Source organism: Triticum aestivum, chromosome 1A, assembly GCF_018294505.1.
Source record: "Triticum aestivum cultivar Chinese Spring chromosome 1A, IWGSC CS RefSeq v2.1, whole genome shotgun sequence".
In the NCBI taxonomy this organism is placed as follows: Eukaryota; Viridiplantae; Streptophyta; class Magnoliopsida; order Poales; family Poaceae; genus Triticum; species Triticum aestivum.
Genome location: NC_057794.1, coordinates 458396434 through 458417723, shown reverse-complemented (window position 1 = coordinate 458417723; position 21290 = coordinate 458396434). Strand labels below are relative to the sequence as shown.

The 21290-nt window shown below is 50.1% G+C and overlaps 2 protein-coding genes and 1 pseudogene across 4 annotated transcripts; 1 reads left to right on the top strand and 2 right to left on the bottom strand.

Annotated features, from left to right (window-relative positions):
- Positions 1-13858: 13858 nt before the first annotated feature.
- LOC123056208 (pheophytinase, chloroplastic) lies at positions 13859-15877 on the top strand. 2 transcript variants are annotated; one of them, XM_044479900.1, is made up of 6 exons: positions 13859-14253; positions 14334-14445; positions 14595-14688; positions 15000-15177; positions 15267-15336; positions 15440-15765. In XM_044479900.1, the coding sequence occupies exons 1-6, from the start codon at positions 13943-13945 to the stop codon at positions 15467-15469; spliced, it is 795 nt and encodes a 264-aa protein (XP_044335835.1). In that variant the 5' UTR covers positions 13859-13942; the 3' UTR covers positions 15470-15765. The 2 variants fall into 2 exon arrangements, with proteins under 2 accessions (XP_044335835.1, XP_044335832.1); XM_044479897.1 differs by having other exon boundaries at positions 13860-14253; positions 15450-15877.
- A 1251-nt stretch (positions 15878-17128) lies between these two features.
- Positions 17129-17871, bottom strand: LOC123188138 (histone H4-like; annotated as a pseudogene). The gene has a single exon (XR_006494348.1). The product of XR_006494348.1 is annotated as a histone H4-like (transcript).
- A 1802-nt stretch (positions 17872-19673) lies between these two features.
- On the bottom strand, positions 19674-20341 carry LOC123056226 (histone H3.2). The gene has a single exon (XM_044479903.1). It carries the CDS (start codon positions 20249-20251, stop codon positions 19841-19843), a length of 411 nt encoding a protein of 136 aa, XP_044335838.1. The 5' UTR covers positions 20252-20341; the 3' UTR covers positions 19674-19840.
- Between the last annotated feature and the right edge of the window lie 949 nt (positions 20342-21290).

The window sequence follows — 21290 nt, the reverse complement described above, 5'->3', positions numbered from 1 at the left end:
CCGCCCCCAAGGGTTGCCATTTGTACGGGTTCAGTGACCGCCCTCAAGGGTCCCTTAGTGGATGTCGGCGTTCTGGGAACGGGGGTCCCCAGACTTGTCTGCCTGCGGCCTGCGGCGTGGCTCAAAGGGGGGCCCAGCACGGCCCATCTTCACCAACACAAACCCAAGACCCTCGCGAGGGGCCAAGCCTCGCGGGGCGGACGACGTGGAGATTCCTCGGTCGCGGCCTCGTCAGGCTGGCTCACGAGGAGGCGGAGAGATCAAGGCGGGGTACCTCACGAGGTGCCCGTGACACAAGCCATGACGACTCAGGGCGTCAGGCGGGTGCCAGCCCGTGCAGCGTCCTCCTTTCCTCTTTAGTGCAAAGGGGGCAAGCGTAGCCGCGGAGTACCGAGGCATCAGGCAAAGGTTGCCATTTCGGTGCAACGAGACCAAGACCAGGAGGACTATGAGACGGAGGTCACCGTGGAGCCCAAGACGGCGTCATCACTAGAGCTTTGCGCAGGCAAAGACTACTTTTGTCAGGATAGCTAATACTTGATGTCCTCCTTCAAATTAGCCCGCCATTGTTGGCTCCCTTCCCGCTCGATATTTGGGAAGAGGACCAGGGCCTCTATAAATAGGACCAGGGCCTATATAAGAAGGACGCGGTGTGTTCCCTGGAACGAGCCTTTCAGGCCGCGTCACTGGAAGACCCGGATCGCGGAAGCAGGAGGCTTTCCGAGGCCGCCCCCAAGAAGAAGAAGACATCGTCCGGCCCGGCCCCTCAGGAGGCAGGCCCCTCTGGGCCTGCGCCTACCCAGGGGGAACCTCCCTCCATCTCATAGGAAAGCGCGTCTGGCGCCCTCCTTAGGCAGGGCTCCGGGGCTCTCCCCTGGAGGGCCACCGACCTAGCTAGGGTCACGAGGGAGGCGCTTGGGCACCACCCGGAGGCGTGTTTTGAAGCATGTTTCCCTCGAGAAGGAGCAAGGCAAGGAGATCCAGACCCTCAGGAGTTCGTCAGCAAGGCCATTCAGGAGCTATAGGAGTCAAGAGTCATGAGAGGCGACCGTCGCCTACCAGCAGTGGCCCCCCATCCAGGCGAGGATGGCGGGCTGCGCGTCTGCATCGATGTACCAGGGCTCAACCAAGTCGCCTCCCTGGAGCGCCTCTGGCCCTCGCAAATGGGGCGCTGCGGAGGTCCACCCCACAGCTACGTTCGCATGCCTTACGGCTTGCCGAGCGTGGCTGACATGTACCAGCGCCTCATGAGGGGCATCGCGGAGGCACGAGAGGCTAGGCGTTCCGCCGCCCTGGCGGAGATGGAGATGGTCCGCGAGGAGCCGCCAGCGCCTCCGGAGCCTCCCGAGGCCCCTCGGCCTGGGGGCTCATGAGGATCAGCTTCCGCAGCCCACCGAGTCTGCTACACCAACACTCCTTCGTCCTCAAACATCATCAGGTGACATCTCTCTAGTTTCACTTCCAACTGGGAGCGCCCCCCCCCCCAGGGCTGCATTATTCCCAGGCCGCGTGGGTCCGTCCCTGCGGCGTGTATCCTTTTTTATTCCATGTCGTTAGCTTACCTTGTTGGGGGCGCCCCTCGGGCTGCATCACCCCCAAGTCACTCGGGCCTGACCCAGTGATCTCCGCATTCCCAGCATCTATTTGAACAAATCCACTCCTTCGCGGCTAATGTGTTTTACCCAGTTGCCTGCTCAGCTGACGCCAACTAACGAAGCTGCTCCCAAACGGTACGACGCTTGCGCATGGGTCCGTCCCTGCAACGCCGACAAACCTGGATGGCTAATCTCTGGCCGCGGCAGCCCCGCATAGCGTCACCTCGTCAAGCCTTCAGTGCCTCACTACCCCTCGGAAGCAACCCACGGCTGACCGTCAATTGTCATGGCAACCCTTTGCTTTATCTATGATGGACCTGCAGGACCTCCCGAAGGAGCTGCGTCAAGTGAGGCCCTTGCGGTGTCTCCTTCGCTCTCGTCCACGCGAACCGCTTGCACGTTAAAGGGGGGTGCCTGAGCATCACGACTCAGGGCTCCTACTGGCTCTCCAGCCCTCACCCTCTGGCCTTGACCACGGCATCGCGACCTGGCATACCAGCGACGGCTGAGACTCGCTCGAGGGCCGGGACCCAAGGACGTAGAGCAGAAAGGGGAGCAAAAGCGAGAGGTGAGAGACACACGAGGACCTCGCCAAGCAGCCTCGCGCCTGCCGATGCACGGACCCGGCGACACACCAGAGAGCGGCCCCTGATCCTCGAGATAAGTCATCGCCCGGAAGCGCCAGCTACCGTGGCACCATCCCCGCACCTAATGCTATCCCATGTTAGCGACGCCGCTCTCCTTTCTCACCGAACGACGGCTGCTTGGGCACCAAAGGGGACCTCCTGAGCATCGCGACTCAGGGGCTCTTACCGGACTCCGGGTCGCTCACCTCCTGGCCTTGACCACGGCATCGCGACCTGGCATACCAGCGACGGCTGAAGCCGCCTTGAGACTGGGACCTGTCGGCGCAGAGCACCAAGCCCTCGTGAGGTTCGAAAGGGAGGACCGAGCTAAGACGGAATGAGCAACTCGCGCAAATTTACGACAAGGGTTATATTAACAAAACAGGATCACAGGCACCTTACAAGCCCCCACGGGGCGTGTTTTTGGTTCCTCGCAGGGAACAGATCCTGAAGAGACGCAAACTACGCGCATTCTTACAAAAGATGCCATCATCAACGGTGGGCCGTCAATCATTGACGCCAACCCCATCCAGATCAGAGTCGACGGCGGCCTAACGAGCCCGCCCTGCTCCAGGAGCGGCGCCGGCTCGGGGGCTTGTAGCTGTCGTCGCTCGTCTCTGGAGTCGCGAAGAACTCGCCGGAGTCACTGGAACCTCCGGCGTCTCCACCGCCTGAGGAGCCTCCAAGGGAGCGGGTGGCGAGCCCAGTCCTCATTGCAGCAGGGCCCAGGCCACCTTACCCGGGGCAGCACTCCAGCCGGCGCCTGCTCGCATCGAAGACCTTGAAGAGCATCACCGAAGCACCGTCGTAGTCCAAGTGCATCGCGAAGACGCCCCTTGTCCTGCAAACCCGGGCGATCTCTCTCCAGCCCCGAGTCATGTAGACCTCGCCCGGGGCGACGACTGCGACCTCTGCCTCGGCCGCGAGGGTGCTGCAGCCGGCGTGAGCTCCAGGGGCTCCCCCCGCGGGATGATGGAGGCAAAGAAGGGAGGCAGGCGGATCCAAGACTGAAGAGGAATGGTGACATGGAGCACGAACTCTTGGGAGGAGCCCTCGGTGTGGACCCCAGGGGGACGACCCACACCTTCATGACCCGTCGGCGCCGATGACGGCGCCGCCCGTGGCGGTCAGCATCAGCTCCTCCGGGGCCCTCGACGTGGGCGTACAATGGAAGCGGGAACCCCGGCGGCGCCCACTCGCACAAAGGCCTCGACACCACCTGAAGGGCCCCCTCGTCCGGGCCATGGGGGATGAGCTGTTTCTTCGGCGGGAGTGGGTCTGGCCCCTCTCGGGGAGCCTTTCCCTTCTCTGCCATCGAGAACCGGCAGATCGGAGCCATCGTGGCAAGACGGAGCAAGGATCAGGAAGAAGGAGAAGCAAGGAGGGATGGAGTGGAAGGGCGCGCGTCGTTCCGTACTTATGGTCGGCGAAGGCCAACCGACGACCTCCACGATCGCAGGTAATCATGACCTGTTTTTGCATGCAGGGACTTGTCCAATCCATGCAGTTGCCGAGGCGTCGTGGGGAAGGGGAGACGCCCACGTCCAATCAACCGCCACGCGGCGCCCAAGGCCACAGGCTGTTAGGGCCCGCGGCACTTCGCTCTTGCCCTTCCGCCTCCCTGCATGGCCAAGTCCAGGCGGGCCTTGGGCCCGGGGGCTACTGCCGGCGTTCTGGGAACGGGGGTCCCCAGACTTGCCTGCATGCGGCCTGCGGCGTGGCTCAAAGGGGGGCCCAGCACGGCCCGTCTTCACCAACACAAACCCAAGACCCTCGCTAGGGGCCAAGCCTCGCGGGGCGGACGACGCGGAGCTTCCTCGGGCGCGGCCTCGTCAGGCTGGCTCACGAGGAGGCGGAGAGATCAAGGCGGGGTACCTCACAAGGTGCCCGTGACGCAAGCCATGACGACTTTGGGCGCCAGGCGGGTGCCAGCCCACGCAGTGTCCTCCTTTCCTCTTTGGTGCAAAGGGGGCAAGCGCAGCCGCGGAGTACCGAGGCATCAGTCAAAGGTTGCCATTTCGGTGCAACGAGACCAAGACCAGGAGGACTACGAGACGGAGGTCACCGTGGAGCCCAAGACGGCGTCATCACCAGAGCTTTGCGCAGGCAAAGACTACTTTTGTCAGGATAGCTAATACTTGATGTCCTCCTTCAAATTAGCCCGCCATTGTTGGCTCCCTTCCCGCTCGATATTTGGGAAGAGGACCAGGGCCTCTATAAATAGGACCAGCCACCCACAAAGCAGGGGTCTCTCGAAAAGGGGTTCGGTTGGTTGGAGGAAGCAGAGAGAGAGAGAGAGAGAGAGAGAGAAAGGTGACTGAACTCCTCCGAGCAGTTCATCGCCCCAGCCAAGAACAGACCCTCGCGAGGCTGTTCTTCCTTGTATTGTTCATCATCATCAGCCCAAGAGGCAATCCACCACACCACACACTGGAGTAGGGTATTACACCACAACAATGGCCCGAACCAGTATAAACCATGTGTCTCTTGCGTTGTTCTTTCCTTAGTTTTAGATCCTAGCATGGCGGAGGGGTGCAGGTAGGTAGGAGGCGAAATCTCCGCGCACACCCCAGTGTTCGAACCTCAAGGGTCTGCCGGAACCCGAAATCCGACAGTGGAATCACGGCATCTTGCATTGTGCGAGGGAGTGAGGAGATTACGGTGGCCCTAGTGGCTTCTTGGGGAGCATTGTGCCTCCACACAGCTCCAAACGGAGATTAGCATCCGCAAGGGTGTGAACTTTGGGATACATCATCGTCTCCGCGTGCCTCGGTTATCTCTTACCCGAGCCCCTTTACTTATGCACTTTACTTTGTGATAGCCATATTGTTTCTTGTCATATATCTCGCTATCACTTAGTTGTTTATCTTGCTTAGCATAAGTTGTTGGTGCACATAGGTGAGCCTAGTTGTTGTAGGTTTTGTGCTTGTCAAATTAACCGCTAGGTTTATTCCGCATTTGTTCAAGCCTAAACTGTAATTATTTTAAAGCGCCTATTCACCCCCCCCCTCTAGGCGACATCCACGATCTTTCAACTAGCTCCCATATCACATAAGCCATGATAACAATGATCTCCTATTTTAACAGAAATAATAGGCATGCCTACCACAGGTCTAGGTTTATCTTTATCGCGGGGTTTAGCAATTCTAGCAGTTTCATTACAGAAATAAATAACATGCCCATCTATATTATCAGACAAGAGATCTTTAACAATGGCAATATTAGGTTCAACTTTAACTTGCTCAGGAGGTGTATATGTTTTAATATTGCTTTTACGAACCACGGTTGAAGCTTTAGCATGATCCTTTATCCTAACAGGGAAAGGTGGTTTCTCAACATAAGAAGTAGGGACAATAGGATCATTATAAGTGATAGTATTTTCTTCAACTTTAATAGGTGCAGCTACTTTTACTTCTATGGGAGGATGATATTTAAACCACTTCTCCTTGGGGAGATCAACATAAGCAGCAAAAGATTCACAGAAAGAAGCTACTATCTCAGAGTCAAGTCCATATTTAGTGCTAAATTTATGAAAAATATCGATATCCATAAAAGATTTAACACAATCAAAACTAGGTGTCATAACTGACTCCTTACCTTCGTCGAGGTCCTAATCTTCAGAGTTGTGTTTAATTCTTTCCAATAAATCCCATTTAAATTCAATAGTCTTCATCATAAAAGATCCAGTACAAGAAGTATCGAGCATGGAGCGATTACTGAGAGAAAGTCGAGCATAAATTTTTTGAATAATCATTTCTTTTGGGAGCTCATGATTGGGGCATGAATATAACATTGACTTAAGCCTCCCCCAAGCTTGAGTGATGTTTTCTCCTTCGCGAGGCCAAAATTTATATATATATATATAATTACGATCACGATGAACAAGATGCATAGGATAAAACTTCTAATGAAATTCCAATTTGAATCGTTGGTAGTTCCATGATCCAATATCATCACATAGCCTAAACCATGTCAATGAACCTCCCTTAAAAGATAAAGGGAAGACCTTCTTGATAACATCCTCAGGCATACCTGCAAGCTTAAATAATCCACAAACTTCATCCACATAGATTAGGTGCAATCGAGATGTAATGTTCCGTCACCTGTGAAAGGATTAGCTAGCAGTTTCTCTATCATACCTGAAGGAATTTCAAAGTAAACATTTTTAGTAGGTTCAGTAGGTTGAGGAGCAACTCTTTGCTCTACTGGTCGGGGTAAAGATACCCCGAACAATCCCCTCAAAGGATTATGTTCCATAGTAACAAGTGATAGTAAATTTCAGCACACTATATAAATTTTTCCTTACCAAATTCCACCTACCAAAGGCGCTTCACTCCCCGGTAACGGCGCCAGAATAAAGTATCTTGATGACCCACAAGTGTAGGGGATCTATCGTAGCCTTTTCGATAAGTAAGAGTGTCGAACCCAACGAGGAGCAAAAGGAAATGATAAGCGGTTTTCAGCAAGGTATTTTCTGCAAGAACTGAAATTATTGGTAACAGATGGTTTTGTGATAAGGTAATTGGTAACGGGTAACAAATAGTAAAAGTAAATAAGGTGCAGTAATATGTCCCAATCCTTTTTGTAGCAAAGGACAAGCCTGGGAAAACTCTTATATAAAGTAAAGCGCTCCCGAGGACACATGGGAATTATCGTCAAGCTAAGTTTCATCACGTTCATATGATTCGCATTCGGTACTTCGATAATTTGATATGTGGGTGGACCGGTGCTTGGGTACTGCCCTTACTTGGACAAGCATCTCACTTATGATTAACCCCTATTGCAAGAATCCGCAACTACAACATAAGTATTAAGGTAAACCTAACCATAGCATGAAACATATGGATCCAAATCAGCCCCTTACGAAGCAACGCATAAACTAGGGTTTAAGCTTCTGTCACTCTAGCAACCCATCATCGAGTTATTACTTCCCAGTGCCTCCCTCTAGGCCCAAACAATGGTGAAGTGTCATGTAGTCGACGTTCACATGACACCACTAGAGGAAAGACAACATACATCTCATCAAAATATCGAACGAATACCAAATTCACATGACTACTTATAGCAAGACTTCTCCATGTCCTCAGGAACAAACGTAAATACTCACAAATCATATTCATGTTCATAATTAGAGGGGTATTAATATGCATAAAGGATCTGAACATATGATCTTCCACCAAGTAAACCAACTAGCATCAACTACAAGGAGTAATCAACACTACTAGCAACCCACACGTACCAATCTGAGGTTTGGATACAAAGATTGGATACAAGAGATGAACTAGGTTTTGAGATGAGATGGTGCCGGTGAAGATGTTGATGGAGATTGACCCCCTCCCGATGAGAGGATCGATGGTGATGACGTCGGTGATGATTTCCCCCTCCCGAAGGGAAGTTTCCCCGGCATAACAGCTCCGCCGGAGCCCTAGATTGGTTCCGCCAAGGTTCCGCCTCGTGGCGGCGGAGTTTCGTCCCGAAAGCGTGCTTATCATTTTTTTCCTGGACGAAAGACTCCATATAGCCAAAGATGGGCATCAGAGGGCTGCTGGGGGCCCACGAGGCAGGGGGGCACGCCCAGGGGGGTAGGGCGCCCCCCCCCCCCACCCCCCACCCTCGTGGACAGTGGTTGGCCTCCTTCTGGTACTTCTTTGGCCCAATATTTTTATATATTCTAAAACTTGCTCCCGTGAAGTTTCAGGACTTTTGGATATGTGCAGAATAGGTCTCTAATATTTGCTCCTTTTCCAGCCCAGAATTCCAGCTGCCGGCATTCCCCCTCTTCATGTAAACCTTGTAAAATGAGAGAGAATATGCATAAGTATTGTGACATAATGTGTAATAACAGCCCATAATGCAATAAATATCAATATAAAAGCATGATGCAAAATGGACGTATCAGATGATTTTCCACTTCACTCTGAAATTCTTTGAACTTTTCAAATGTTTCAGACTTATGTTTCATCAAGTAGATATACCCATATCTGCTCAAATCATCTATGAAGGTAAGAAAATAACGATACCCGCCGTGAGCATCAACACTCATCGGACCGCATTCATCAGTATGTATTATTTCCAACAAGTCCGTTGCTCGCTCCATTGTTCCGGAGAACGGAGTCTTAGTCATCTTGCCCATGAGGCATGGTTCGCAAGCATCAAGTGATTCATAATCAAGTGATTCCAAAAGTCCATTAGCATGGAGTTTCTTCATGTGGTTTACACCAATATGACCTAAACGGCAGTGCCACAAATAATTTGCACTATCATTATTAAACTTATATCTTTTGGCTTCAATACTATGAACATGTGTATCACTACTATCAGGATTTAGTAAAAATAGACCACTCATCAAGGATGCATGACCATAAAAGATATTACTGATATAAATAAAACAACCATTATTCTCTGATTTAAATGAATAACAATCTCACATCAAACAAGATCCAGATATAATGTTCATGCTCAACGCTGGCACCAAATAACAATTATTTAGGTCTAAAACTAATCCCGAAGGTAGATGTAGAGGTAGCATGCCGACGGCGATCACATCGACTTTGGAACCATTTCCCACGCGCATCGTCACCTAGTCCTTAGCCAATCTTCGCTTAATCCGTAGCCCCTATTTCGAGTTGCAAATATTAGCAACAGAACCAGTATCAAATACCCAGGGGCTACTGCGAGCATTAGTAAGGTACACATGAATAACATGTATATCAAATATACCTTTCACTTTGCCATCCTTCTTCTCCGCCAAATACTTGGGGCAGTTCCGCTTCCAGTGACCAGTCCCTTTGTAGTAGAAGCACTCAGTCTCAGGCTTAGGTCCAGAGTTGGGCTTCTTCACTTGAGTAGTAACTTGCTTGCCGTTCTTCTTGATGTTACCCTTCTTCTCTTTACCCTTTTTCTTGAAACTGGTGTTCTTGTTGACCATCAATACTTGATGCTCTTTCTTGATTTCTACCTCCGCAGCCTTTAGCATTGCAAAGAGCTCGGGAATCGTCTTATCCATCCCTTGCATATTATAGTTCATCTCGAAGCTCTTGTAGCTTGGTGGCAGTGATTAAAGAACTCTGTCAATGACACTATCATCAGGAAAATTAACTTTCAGCTGAGTCAAGTGGTTGTGGTACCCAAACATTCTGAGTATATGTTCACTGACAGAACTATTCTCCTCCATTTTGTAGCTGTAGAACTTATTGGAGACTTCATACCTCTCAATCCGGGCATTTGCTTGAAATATTAACTTTAACTCCTGGAACATCTCATATGCTCCATGACGTTCAAAACGTCGTTGAAGTCCCGGTTCTAAGCCGTAAAGCATGGCACACTAAACTATCAAGTACTCATCAGCTTTGCTCTGCCAGACGTTCATACCATCTGGTGTTACTCCTGCAGCAGGTTTGTCACCTAGCGGTGCTTCCAGGACGTAATTCTTCTGTGCAGCAATGAGCATAATCCTCAAGTTACGAACCCAGTCCGTGTAGTTGCTACCATCATCTTTCAACTTAGCTTTCTCTAGGAACGCATTAAAATTCAATGGAACAACGGCACAGGCCATCTATCTACAACAACATATACATGCAAAATACTATCAGGTACTAAGTTCATGATAAATTAAAGTTCAATTAATCAAATTAGTTAAGAACTCCCACTTAGATAGACATCCCTCTAATCATCTAAGTGATCATGTGATCCATATCAACTAAACCATGTCCGATCATCACGTGAGATGGAGTAGTTTTCAATGGTGAACATCACTTTGTTGATCATATCTACTATATGATTCACGCTCGACCTTTTGGTCTCAGTGTTCCGAGGCCATATCTGCATATTCTAGGCTCGTCAAGTTTAACCTGAGTATTCCGCGTGTGCAAAACTGCCTTGCACCCGTCGTATGTGAACATAGAGCTTATCACACCCAATCATCACGTGGTGTCTCGGCACGACGAACTGTAGCAACGGTGCATACTCAGGGAGAACACTTATACCTTGAAATTTAGTGAGAGATCATCTTATAATGCTACTGTCGAACTAAGCAAAATAAGATGCATAAAGGATAAACATCACATGCAATCAATATAAGTGATATGATATGGCCGTCATCATCTTGTGCCTTTGATCTCCATCTTTAGAGCACCGTTATGATCACCATCGTCACCGGCTTGACACCTTGATCTCCATCGAAGCATCGTTGTCCTCTTGGCAACTATTGCTTCTACGACTATCGCTACCACTTAGTGATAAAGTAAAGCAATTACATGGCGATTGCATTTCATACAATAAAGCGACAACCATATGGCTCCTGCCAGTTGCCGATAACTCTGTACTAAACATGATCATCTCATACAATAAAATTTAGCATCATGTCTTGACCATATCACATCACAACATGCCCTGCAAAAACAAGTTAGATGTCCTCTACTTGGTTGTTGCAAGTTTTACGTGGCTGCTACGGGCTGAACAAGAACCGTTCTTACCTACGCATCAAAAACCATAACGCGGTATAGTGATTGCTTTTTTATCTTCAGAAAGAACCATGTTCATTGAATCCGATTCAACTAAAGTTGGAAAAACTGACACCCACCAGCCACCTGTGTGCGAAGCACGTCGGTAGAACTAGTCTCGCGTAAGCGTACGCGGAATGTCGGTCTGAGCCGCTTCATCCAACAATACCACTAAAACAAGAATCAACTAGTGACGGCAAGCAATATTTATATACCCACGCCCACAACTTCTTTGGGTTCTACTCGTGCATATAACGTCTACGCATAGACCTGGCTCAGATGCAACTGTTGGGGAACGCAGTAATTTCAAAAATAATCCTACGCACAGGCAAGACCCATCTAGGTGATGCATAGCAACGAGAGGCGAAGAGTGTTGTCTACGTACCCTCGTAGACCGTAAGCGGAAGCGTTATGACAACGCGGTTGATGTAGTCATACGTCTTCACGATCCGACCGATCCTAACACCGAAGGTATGGCACCTCCGCGACCTGCACACGTTCAGCTCGGTGACGTCCCGCAAACTCTAGATCCAGCTAAGTGTCGAGGGAGAGTTTCGTCAGCACGACGGCGTGATGACCGTGATGATGAAGCTACCGGCGCAGGGCTTCGCCTAAGCACTGCAATGATATGACCGAGGTGGAAAACTATGGAGGGGGAACCGCACACGGCTAAACAATCAATTTGTGTGTCTATGGGGTGCCCCCTGCCCCGTATATAAAGGAGTGGAGGAGGGGGAGGGCCGGCCCCTCTATGGCGCGCCCAAGGGGAGTCCTACTCCTATCGGGAGTAGGATCCCCCCCTCCCTAGTTGGATTAGGAGAGGAAGGAAGGGGAGCGGGGGGGAAGGGGGGCACCCAATTCGGATTGGGCTTGGGGGGCGCCCCCTCCTAGGCTCCCTTCTCCTCTCTCCCACTATGGCCCAATAAGGCCCATATACTTCCCGGGGGGTTCCGGTAACCTCCCGGTACTTTGGTATATGCCCGAACTCACCCGGAACCATTCCGATGTCCAAACATAGGCTTCCAATATATCGATCTTTATGTATAGACCATTCTGAGACTCCTCAGCATGTCCGTGATCATATCCGGGACTCCGAACTACCTTCGGTACATCAAAACACATAAACTCATAATACCGATCGTCACCGAATGTTAAGCGTGCGAACCCTACGGGTTCGAGAACTATGTAGACATGACCGAGACTCATCTCCGGTCAATAACCAATAGCAGAACCTGGATGCTCATATTGGTTCCTACATACTCTACGAAGATCTTTATCGATCAAACCGCATAACAACATATGTTGTTCCCTTTGTCATCGGTATGTTACTTGCCTGAGATTCGATCGTCGGTATCTCAATACCTAGTTCAATCTCGTTACCCGCAAGTCTCTTTACTCGTTCCCTAATGCAACATCCCGTAACTAACTCATTAGTCACATTGCTTGCAAGGCTTATAGTGATGTGCATTACCGAGAGGGCCCAGAGATACCTCTCCGATACACGGAGTGACAAATCATAATCTCGATCTATGCCAACTCAACAAACACCATCGGAGACACCTATAGAGCATCTTTATAGTCACCCAGTTACGTTGTGACGTTTGATAGCACACTAAGTGTTCCTCCGGTATTCGGGAGTTGCATAATCTCATAGTCATAGGAACATGTATAAGTTATGGAGAAAGCAATAGCACTAAACTAAATGATCAAAGTGCTAAGCTAACGGATGGGTCAAGTCAATCACATCATTCTCTAATGATGTGATCCCGTTTATCAAATGACAACTCTTTGTCCATGGCTAGGAAACTTAACCATCTTTGATCAATGAGCTAGTCAGGTAGAGGCATACTAGTGACACTGTTTGTCTATGTATTCACACATGTACTAAGTTTCTGGTTAATACAATTCTAGCATGAATAATAAACATTTATCATGGTATAAGGAAATATAAATAACAACTTTATTATTGCCTCTAGGGCATATTTCCTTCATAATCCAGGACTCTCTCACCACCAGAGTGGAAGTTGGAGTCGGTGCCATCGGACGGTCTCAACAGCAAGGCTTAGGGCGGTGTCATCGACCAGACAACTCTTCCTAGGCGCAAAGGGCGGAGGGTGCCTTAATCCAGGGTCACCTAAAGTCATGGTTGTGCTTCTGAGGTGTTTTTGGCATCGGTTGTAACACAACCTTGGTTCTGTGTGTCACGCCAGGACCTTGGTTCTTTGTGTCATGCCTCCTCACCGTTTGTGGCTTGTAATTGACACAATTTTGTGGTTGGTGTGATTGATAACCCATGGATTAGCATGGTATCAACTGTTTGACTCTTCTTCCATGAAATTGACACACCTCTCTATAATGTGTTCTGCTTCTTGACGATGTTCGTTCAGTGAGAGACCTTTGAAGGTGCTTGTAGAGGTAGGATATGTTTGCATACCTTTATAGGGGCGAGCGTACGTGTATATATGTGTGAGCGTTTGCAGTTGTAAAAAAAGACAGAAATAATTTCTGTCTAAATTTCATAGCCCAGTGGACAACTTATTTTTTCTAAAAGTTGGATGGAACTAGATTTTAATTGTGATTATTAATTTAAGCTTAGATAAGATTAGCACACACTACATCAAAGAAATCACGCCCTCCCTCCCCAACACAAATGCTTTGTTGTAAAAGCTAAGCTATGTAGTCTCCTTCACCATCTTGCAAAATTGAGTAAAATTCTGGTTCCTAGACCTAACCAACAGCCTCGCAAGTTTACAAATCTACATGCAACAGTGAAACAAAAATATTGACATTTGCACATACTGTCTTATAGTGCGCATTAGTTTCCGCAAAAGTCAAACTTCATAAACTTTAATCATATTCATGGAGAAAAAAAATCACATCCACAATACATAGTACATCATATGAAAACACTCCATTTCATGATAAATCTAATGATATTGGTTTGGTATTCTAGATGTTGATGTGTTTTTTTTGATAAATTTGGTTAAAATTTGTGGAATCTGACTTATAAAAAATAAATAAACGAAGGGAGTACTGTAGAGTAAAGCGGAGCCCCAAGATTTTTGCATTTCCTTTGGATTTGTGACTTGCTATCGTGGTCCATTAAGCAGTGCAGAGAAGAGCACAAATCTCAGCGCAACAATCGATCGACGACGCCAAAAACCCACGAGACAACTAGACAACCGGTGGCCACCGGGGGGAGACGGAGCGCGCGGCGGATATGGCCGCACTCGCCCACCACCACCGTGTCCTTTCCTTCACCTCCTTCGCAACTCCAAGAACTCACCTACCCTGCGCGTCCTCCTCGTCGCCTCCCACGCATGCCCGCCTCAGAGGCGCCCGTGTTCTCCGGCACGCCTCCGGCGACAGCAGTAGCGCGGCCCTCGCCACCAGCTCGTCGCTGGAGGAGCTGTCCCGGAGCTGCACCACCTGGTCATGGCGAGGGATGCGCGTGAACTACCTGGTCAGGGGGGAGGGCCCGCCCGTGCTGCTCGTCCACGGCTTCGGCGCCTCCGTCGCGCACTGGCGCAGGTGAGCAAGAGCCGATCGATCCCGGCCAGGTTCTACGGATATTTTACTTCACGAATATTTCACTGGACATTTCTTTTCAGGAACATTGGCGTGTTATCTGAATCCAACACCGTCTATGCCATCGATTTGCTCGGGTTCGGGGCGTCAGACAAGCCTGCTGGATTCTCTTACACCATGGAAACATGGGCCGAGGTAAGTCCTCGGTTTGGCTAATACTCCCTCTGTAAACAAACCTAAGACGTTTTAGGTCACTTATTACAGAGGAAGAAGTAGCTAATAATCACCAGATCATGGCGTGTAATTAAATTGCTTAATTGCGTGTCTGGTTTTGTGCCAAGCAGTTGATCCTGGAGTTCTTGGACGAGGTCGTCAAGAGGCCCACCGTGCTTGTTGGCAACTCTGTGGGCAGCCTTGCTTGTGTCATTGCCGCCTCAGGTTAGACAAGTACACATGTCGAATATGGAATGGTAACTCTGTAGCTCCGTGTTCATGTCGAATATGGAATGGTAACTCTGTAGCTGGTTCTGAAGAATGATTTTGCAGCTGACAATTATACATGTGCCCATCCCATGTGACAGAGTAGCTGCAAGAATGCCTAACTTCTGAATTCTTTAGATGGCAACCTTTTATTTTTTTTACTAGGCAGGTGTTAACTTCTCTTTTAAACAATTGAATCTGCTCCCCTGCTCCAGCCTCTGTAGTCATTTCACTCACTTTGAAACTTGTTTGTTAATGCTGGGCAACAGATTCTACCAGGGACCTTGTCCGGGGACTCGTGCTGCTGAACTGCTCAGGTGGGATGAACAACAAGGCGATCGTCGATGACTGGAGGATCAAGCTGCTCTTACCTCTGCTCTGGCTAATCGACTTTCTGCTCAAACAAAAGAGTATCGCATCGGCGCTCTTCGGCCGCGTTAAAGAAAGGCATGTCTTCACTGCATGGTTTCAGTTACCCAGTCCCTTGGCCGACTGACATGGTGATGTAGTATATACTGATTCCTGAGCTGAAACAGGGAGAATCTGAAGAATATCTTGATGTCTGTCTACGGAAACAAAGAGGCCGTGGATGATGAACTGGTCGAGGTAAATACGCTCTGCATCTCCTGAACCATCAGCAAATTCTCTCATGCAGTTCAGAAGATATCTGAGTGGCAACCAAACGATGGCTGATGCCTTCCTGTCGTAGTGCTGTGCAGATCATAAGGGGGCCGGCTGACACCGAAGGTGCTCTCGACGCGTTCGTGTCGACGGTGACGGGCCCGCCGGGGCCTAGCCCGATAGCCCTGATGCCGACGATCAAGATTCCGGTCTTGGTTCTGTGGGGAGACGAGGACCCCTTCACCCCGATCGACGGGCCCGTGGGGAAGTACTTCTCCGGCCTCCCGTCCGAGCTTTCCAACGTGAGACTCTACATGCTGGCGGGGGTTGGCCACTGTCCGCACGACGATCGGCCGGACCTCGTGCACGAGAAGCTGCTGCCATGGCTGGCCAGCCTCCCGTCTGCGGCAGAGCCTGAGGTGGCGGTAGCTTAACTGGTGACCAGTGAGCTAACGATGAGCTAAAGAGATGAGCGTATATATCTGTCTTTTTTATGAACCCTCAAGAATCTGTCTTTACACGTTCAGAGCATCTACAACAACAAATACCAAATGTCGGCGCGTCCGCAGGCACTGAACAAACAACACATAAAATTGCTCCTCCACAACCGGATGCATCTAAACCAAATACTCAAATTCATATTAGCTCATGCAACGTCGTACGTAGCTAAACACATTGTCATCGGACAACCAAAAAATCAACAAGCTCTACTAACTACGAAGAGAAAGACGACCGGAGAAGTTCATCCACGGTTGGTCTTGCCCTTGCCTTTGCCTTTCCCGTCGTCCTTGCGGCAGTAGGGGTCGAAGACGCGGAATGGATCGGGGCGGATCTGCTCATTGTCAGAGCTGTCCGATCCGCCGCCGTCCTTGTCTTTCCCCTCCTTGGGAGGCAGTCCGGCCATGACGCGGACCACTCGGCTTTGGTATTTTGCCATTGTCTTGACTGCCCTCCTCCGCCGCTTCTGAGCTACGCGGGCACAAAGGGATTCCTCCTCCTCTGCATCGCGGGCTGCCGAAGCCTCCTTTGCATCCCAAGACTCTCTAATGAGCAAACATCTTTTATATATAAGTTTACTTCAAAGCCAAACGAGAAGAATGATGGCTAATTTTCTGTGGATCACAGTATCCATCTAACTTGGTGTGCTTGTTCCATTACCGTTCTGACAGAATGATGGTTGAATTCTGTAGCATCCTGCTCGGGACAGATTTAGTATTCATTTATCGGAGCTGCTTTGGATATCTGAATATACTGTAATTCGTAACAGATCCAATACATCATTGCGCCTCTTGATCAATTCAACTGAAGGATGAAGTTCCTGTCACTGCCAAGAGGGTATCGTTTGTCTGTATTCGCAATTCCACAGTTGGAAGCACAGTTCAGCCAATTAAAAGGTTATTGTAGTAACTACATACAAATCAACAGAAATAAAAGCACAAATGATGATCCTAATTAACTTATAGCACTAGCAGTTAGCACGAACCACATGATGAATTGGTCACTGAGATAGTTTCACAGTACAAGTCAGGCAACAAATTTGTACACCAGGAAGTCCGGTCAAGGATAGAAACTCAATCTACAACTCGATGTAGTATGAAATGCAGACAAATCACCATCTCCATTTTCACACATTGCACCACAGAAGTAACATCAAATTAGACTGCAAACAAGTACGGCTAATCCGGGGCTCCTGGTAAATTATGGCAAATCAACTCATCGCCACCTCAATATCGACCCAACAGAGACCAAACGGCGAAACAAATTCAGAAACGCGGCATTTGCAGAGAGAAGTTTGATTTCCAACAAACACATGCGAGCTACACAGGAAACAGCGAACTAGACAGGTCGGGGTTCCATCAAGCTTTTCGAATCTGCAGGCGGCGAGAGAGACATGCGACCGTCGGCCGGGCCTAGCCGCCGAAGCCGTAGAGGGTGCGCCCCTGGCGCTTGAGCGCGTAGACGACGTCCATGGCGGTGACGGTCTTGCGGCGGGCGTGCTCGGTGTAGGTGACGGCGTCGCGGATGACGTTCTCGAGGAAGATCTTGAGCACGCCGCGGGTCTCCTCGTAGATGAGCCCCGAGATGCGCTTCACGCCGCCCCTCCGCGCCAGCCGCCGGATCGCCGGCTTGGTGATGCCCTGGATGTTGTCGCGCAGAACCTTCCTGTGGCGCTTGGCGCCGCCCTTGCCGAGCCCCTTGCCTCCCTTGCCACGCCCGGACATGGCTGCCGATCTCGAGCTGCGAGCGGATGTGGAACCGGAGGAACGGCGGTGGCTACTGGCTACTGGTGATGTGATTTGGGAGCAGGGGCCAAGGGCGTTTTAAAGGGGGCGAGAGGTTGGAGGAGGCCTCTGCCTGCCGTTGGATGCGGATGGAGTGGACGGTGGAGATGGCGATCCGGGGGCGGGATGCCGCGGATCGGTGACGTGGCCGGAAGCTTGAACCGGTGGATTGGCGGGCTGGGTCAGAGCTATGGCGGCGGCTCGAAAAAAAAAATTGCGGGGCGAAAATTTTGGCCATTTCAGAAAAAATGCAGAGGAATTTGAGGAATTTTGGCCATTTTAAAATGCAGAGGAATTTTGTGTTCAGAAAAAATGCAGAGTAATTCGCTATTCAGGCACTCAAATGTTTAAACGTATTACAGGAGTGCATTTAGGCCAAAATTACTCAAATGTTTAAATATATTCAGGCACTCGAAATTTTTGGGCTGTGGGCCGGCGGGGCCAGGTGTTTGTTCAGAACTGCTGTGCTGTGTCGTGTTCTTGAATGCATGGAATTTTCTCTGTCGAAATGAGAATGATTGTCTTCAGTTATTCTGCAAGGAACAGACTTTTTTTATGGTTGTATTCCAAGATAAGTTGCTAATTCACCGTGAATATCAATTCAATTTGATATACTTGTTGCGTTGCTGTAGCATGTCCTCCAATGAAAGACTCTTATTCCTTCATCCGAACTGTTTTTGAGTTCCGAAGATAATCTACAAGAAACTTGCTCGAACGCAATGCATCAATGCTATTCTCATTTTTCGTTGCTAACTGGAGTTCACTTTTTTAGGATTCAAACATTCGGATAACCCTTTACAAAATTACATACAATAACTTAGCGATCAGGTAATTGGTGCTAGAAGCTTAATGGCCTCCAAAAATTCTGCATCCCTTTTGAGTCACATGAGAATGCCATTAGAAACCTTCTCCCGTCAAAGAACTCGTATCATGCATCAGTAATAAATTTCATAAATTTAAATTAATTGTACGGTTCATAAACATAATACTGCCTCTCTTCCTTCAAAATTAAGTTTCGAGATGCTTGACTGTTCTAACATCAGCTTACCACCATAAACATTCGGATCCCACAGCAGCACTGCTGTAAACTGCCCAGAATGAACAGCTTTTTGCGTCAAGTGTGTGCGCGCGCTAGTCGATGTTAGAATAGGTACCAAGAAATTGGCGTTGGTATTACTGTGGCAGCAGTTACCCATGGGCGACCACTAAAATTCTCTTAAGAAGTATAGAGCAGTGTGCCTCACGATAAACATCTAATCAAGAAAAACTGTAGTCGGAGGCATCCTTGTAACTGTGTTTGTAGTTTTGAGATTATACAGGATTGAGGCACTTTCAGCGCTGATGCGATCATCAGGAAGCACTACTGTTTATGTAAGGTACACAAAACTGAACTGAATGGGCATAGTTATTTGGAATTTTGACATCTGTTCAGGAGTATTACATCTGTTCATCCAGGTTCGGAGGCAACCAACCGGAATAGTTATTTGGAATTTTGACACACTACTACAGTAACATTTGTAAGCTACAAAATCGAAGCAATTAAGAACAAAGTAGCGGAAACTGGCAGGTCACTTCACATGCTTGGGATAGGGCACATGTTCTCTTTACACTCCTGAATGTAACAAATGTTCAGGATACTCTATCCAAGCAATGGCCAGTCCACCGGAACAGAACATAAAGCAAACAACTGCTGCTTCGACAGGCAGAACCACAGGATGTACTTAGTTTAGAGCATGGTTCATAGACTTACAGGGTTGCAATGTAATCAGGCAGAATATGGATGCTTTTCAACAGAATATGTGCACTGAACATCAGACACACAGGTGCTGTCATGCAACTTGTTGATAGACGGAACTGAAGACGAGCACACTAGCGGACAAGCAATTTTCAGGTAACTGCCAGTTCGTTCAGGTTCAGAGGCAGCTAGCTAGGTTCAAGCTCTGAATGATAAAAGCTGAAATTCAGAGCAAAATAGAAAGAGCTAGCTAAATCTAGCAAGAACTCTGACAAGTTGGGAACAGGAATTCAAACACAGATGAATGAGAACGGGAAGCCAACATTTTTCATTTCCACCGCTGATGGCAACAAGAGGGTACCATCAGATTAGGCACAACGCATCGACCATGGCAAGAACACTACAAGCACACACATTTCCACCGACGAACTCAGCCTAACAGGGATCTAACAGACGGCGCATGGGTTGCAGCCTAGGCCCTCTCGCCACGGATGCGGCGGGCGAGCTGGATGTCCTTGGGCATGATGGTGACGCGCTTGGCGTGGATGGCGCAGAGGTTGGTGTCCTCGAAGAGGCCGACGAGGTAGGCCTCGGCGGCCTCCTGCAGGGCGGAGACGGCGGAGGACTGGAAGCGGAGGTCGGTCTTGAAGTCCTGGGCGATCTCGCGGACGAGGCGCTGGAAGGGGAGCTTGCGGATGAGCAGCTCCGTGCTCTTCTGGTACTTGCGGATCTCGCGGAGCGCGACGGTGCCGGGGCGGAAGCGGTGGGGCTTCTTGACGCCGCCGGTGGCCGGGGCGGACTTGCGGGCGGCCTTGGTCGCCAGCTGCTTCCGCGGCGCCTTGCCGCCGGTGGACTTCCTCGCCGTCTGCTTGGTGCGGGCCATGGAGTCGGAGACGCGCCGGGGGGTTGAGGCAGGGCCGGTTGTCGCTCGCGCTTGGAGATTTGGGGACGGGCTGGGGTGAAGAGGAAGAAAGGGAGGGATGGTGTTAAATAGAGAGAGGAGGCGCGCGCCGGCGCCGAGCGGGCGGGGGATTTTGGAGGGGAGGGCGCGTGAGTTTTGCTTTTCGGGAAGGAAGATGAGCGTGGAGCGTTGGATGTGTGATGCGTGGACGGTCAGATTTTGTATGGAGGGAGTGATCCGTGGGGTGGTGGTTCGCGTGCTGTGATTGGTTGGGTGCGAGTGAGGCGGATCGTGGAGGTCGCGTTGGATGTATGCCCGGCTCCCTTTCACTTCTCGTCGGTACAGAACAGGGCCGGCCGGTTCGTTCGCTCGCAGCTGCGATCGCTGCGTTCGATCCGTTCCTTACACCGTCTCCACTCGGCCGTAACGACCCCCAAACACCTTTTTTAGCACCGGTGATAAAAAAATAATCTAAATCATGTTCTTAAGACATCATTTTGCGTCATATTTAAACAATAATAGCCCCGGCGACCCCATGCCAAACCCAACCCCCCGAGGGGCACTTGGGGCGTCCGACGCTATTTTGTGCATGGTCAAACCCATCAGTCAGCCTCTCTCCTCCCTCTTTCTGCTCGGCCCACCCCACCCACTAGCATGAAAAAAGAATATATCCACTCTATCTCTCCGCAAGCACAGCTCCTCGCTCCGATCGCGCTCCCCGCCGTCTCCTTGCTGCCCGCCGAGCCTTCGCCCTGGCCGTCGCGCGCCGTCACCACGCCTCCTCGCCGCCCGCTCGGCTGGACGAACGGGCCGTGAACTGGGCGCCCTCGCCCGAGGAGCTGCCGGAGGCTGACGACGAGGAGACGCTCGCGCAGGACCACCCGGCAGTACAACGTGCTCGCGGAGGCGCTCGCGGAGGCCAGGAGGTTCGACCAGCTCCGGTGGCTGGTCTGCGAGATGGCAGTCGTTGACGACGTCATGCCCGGGCCGTAGATGTAGGCTGCCATCGCCATCAAGAGGG

Bases quoted from the DNA above. Each gene is read 5' to 3' on its own strand.
- LOC123056208 (XM_044479897.1), top strand. From the start codon at position 13,943: ATGGCCGCACTCGCCCACCACCACCGTGTCCTTTCCTTCACCTCCTTC. The intron at 14,254-14,333 runs GTGAGCAAGAGC...ATTTCTTTTCAG, and splicing joins TCCGTCGCGCACTGGCGCAG to GAACATTGGCGTGTTATCTG. The intron at 15,337-15,449 runs GTAAATACGCTC...AGTGCTGTGCAG, and splicing joins TGGATGATGAACTGGTCGAG to ATCATAAGGGGGCCGGCTGA.
- LOC123056226 (XM_044479903.1), bottom strand. From the start codon at position 20,251: ATGGCCCGCACCAAGCAGACGGCGAGGAAGTCCACCGGCGGCAAGGCG.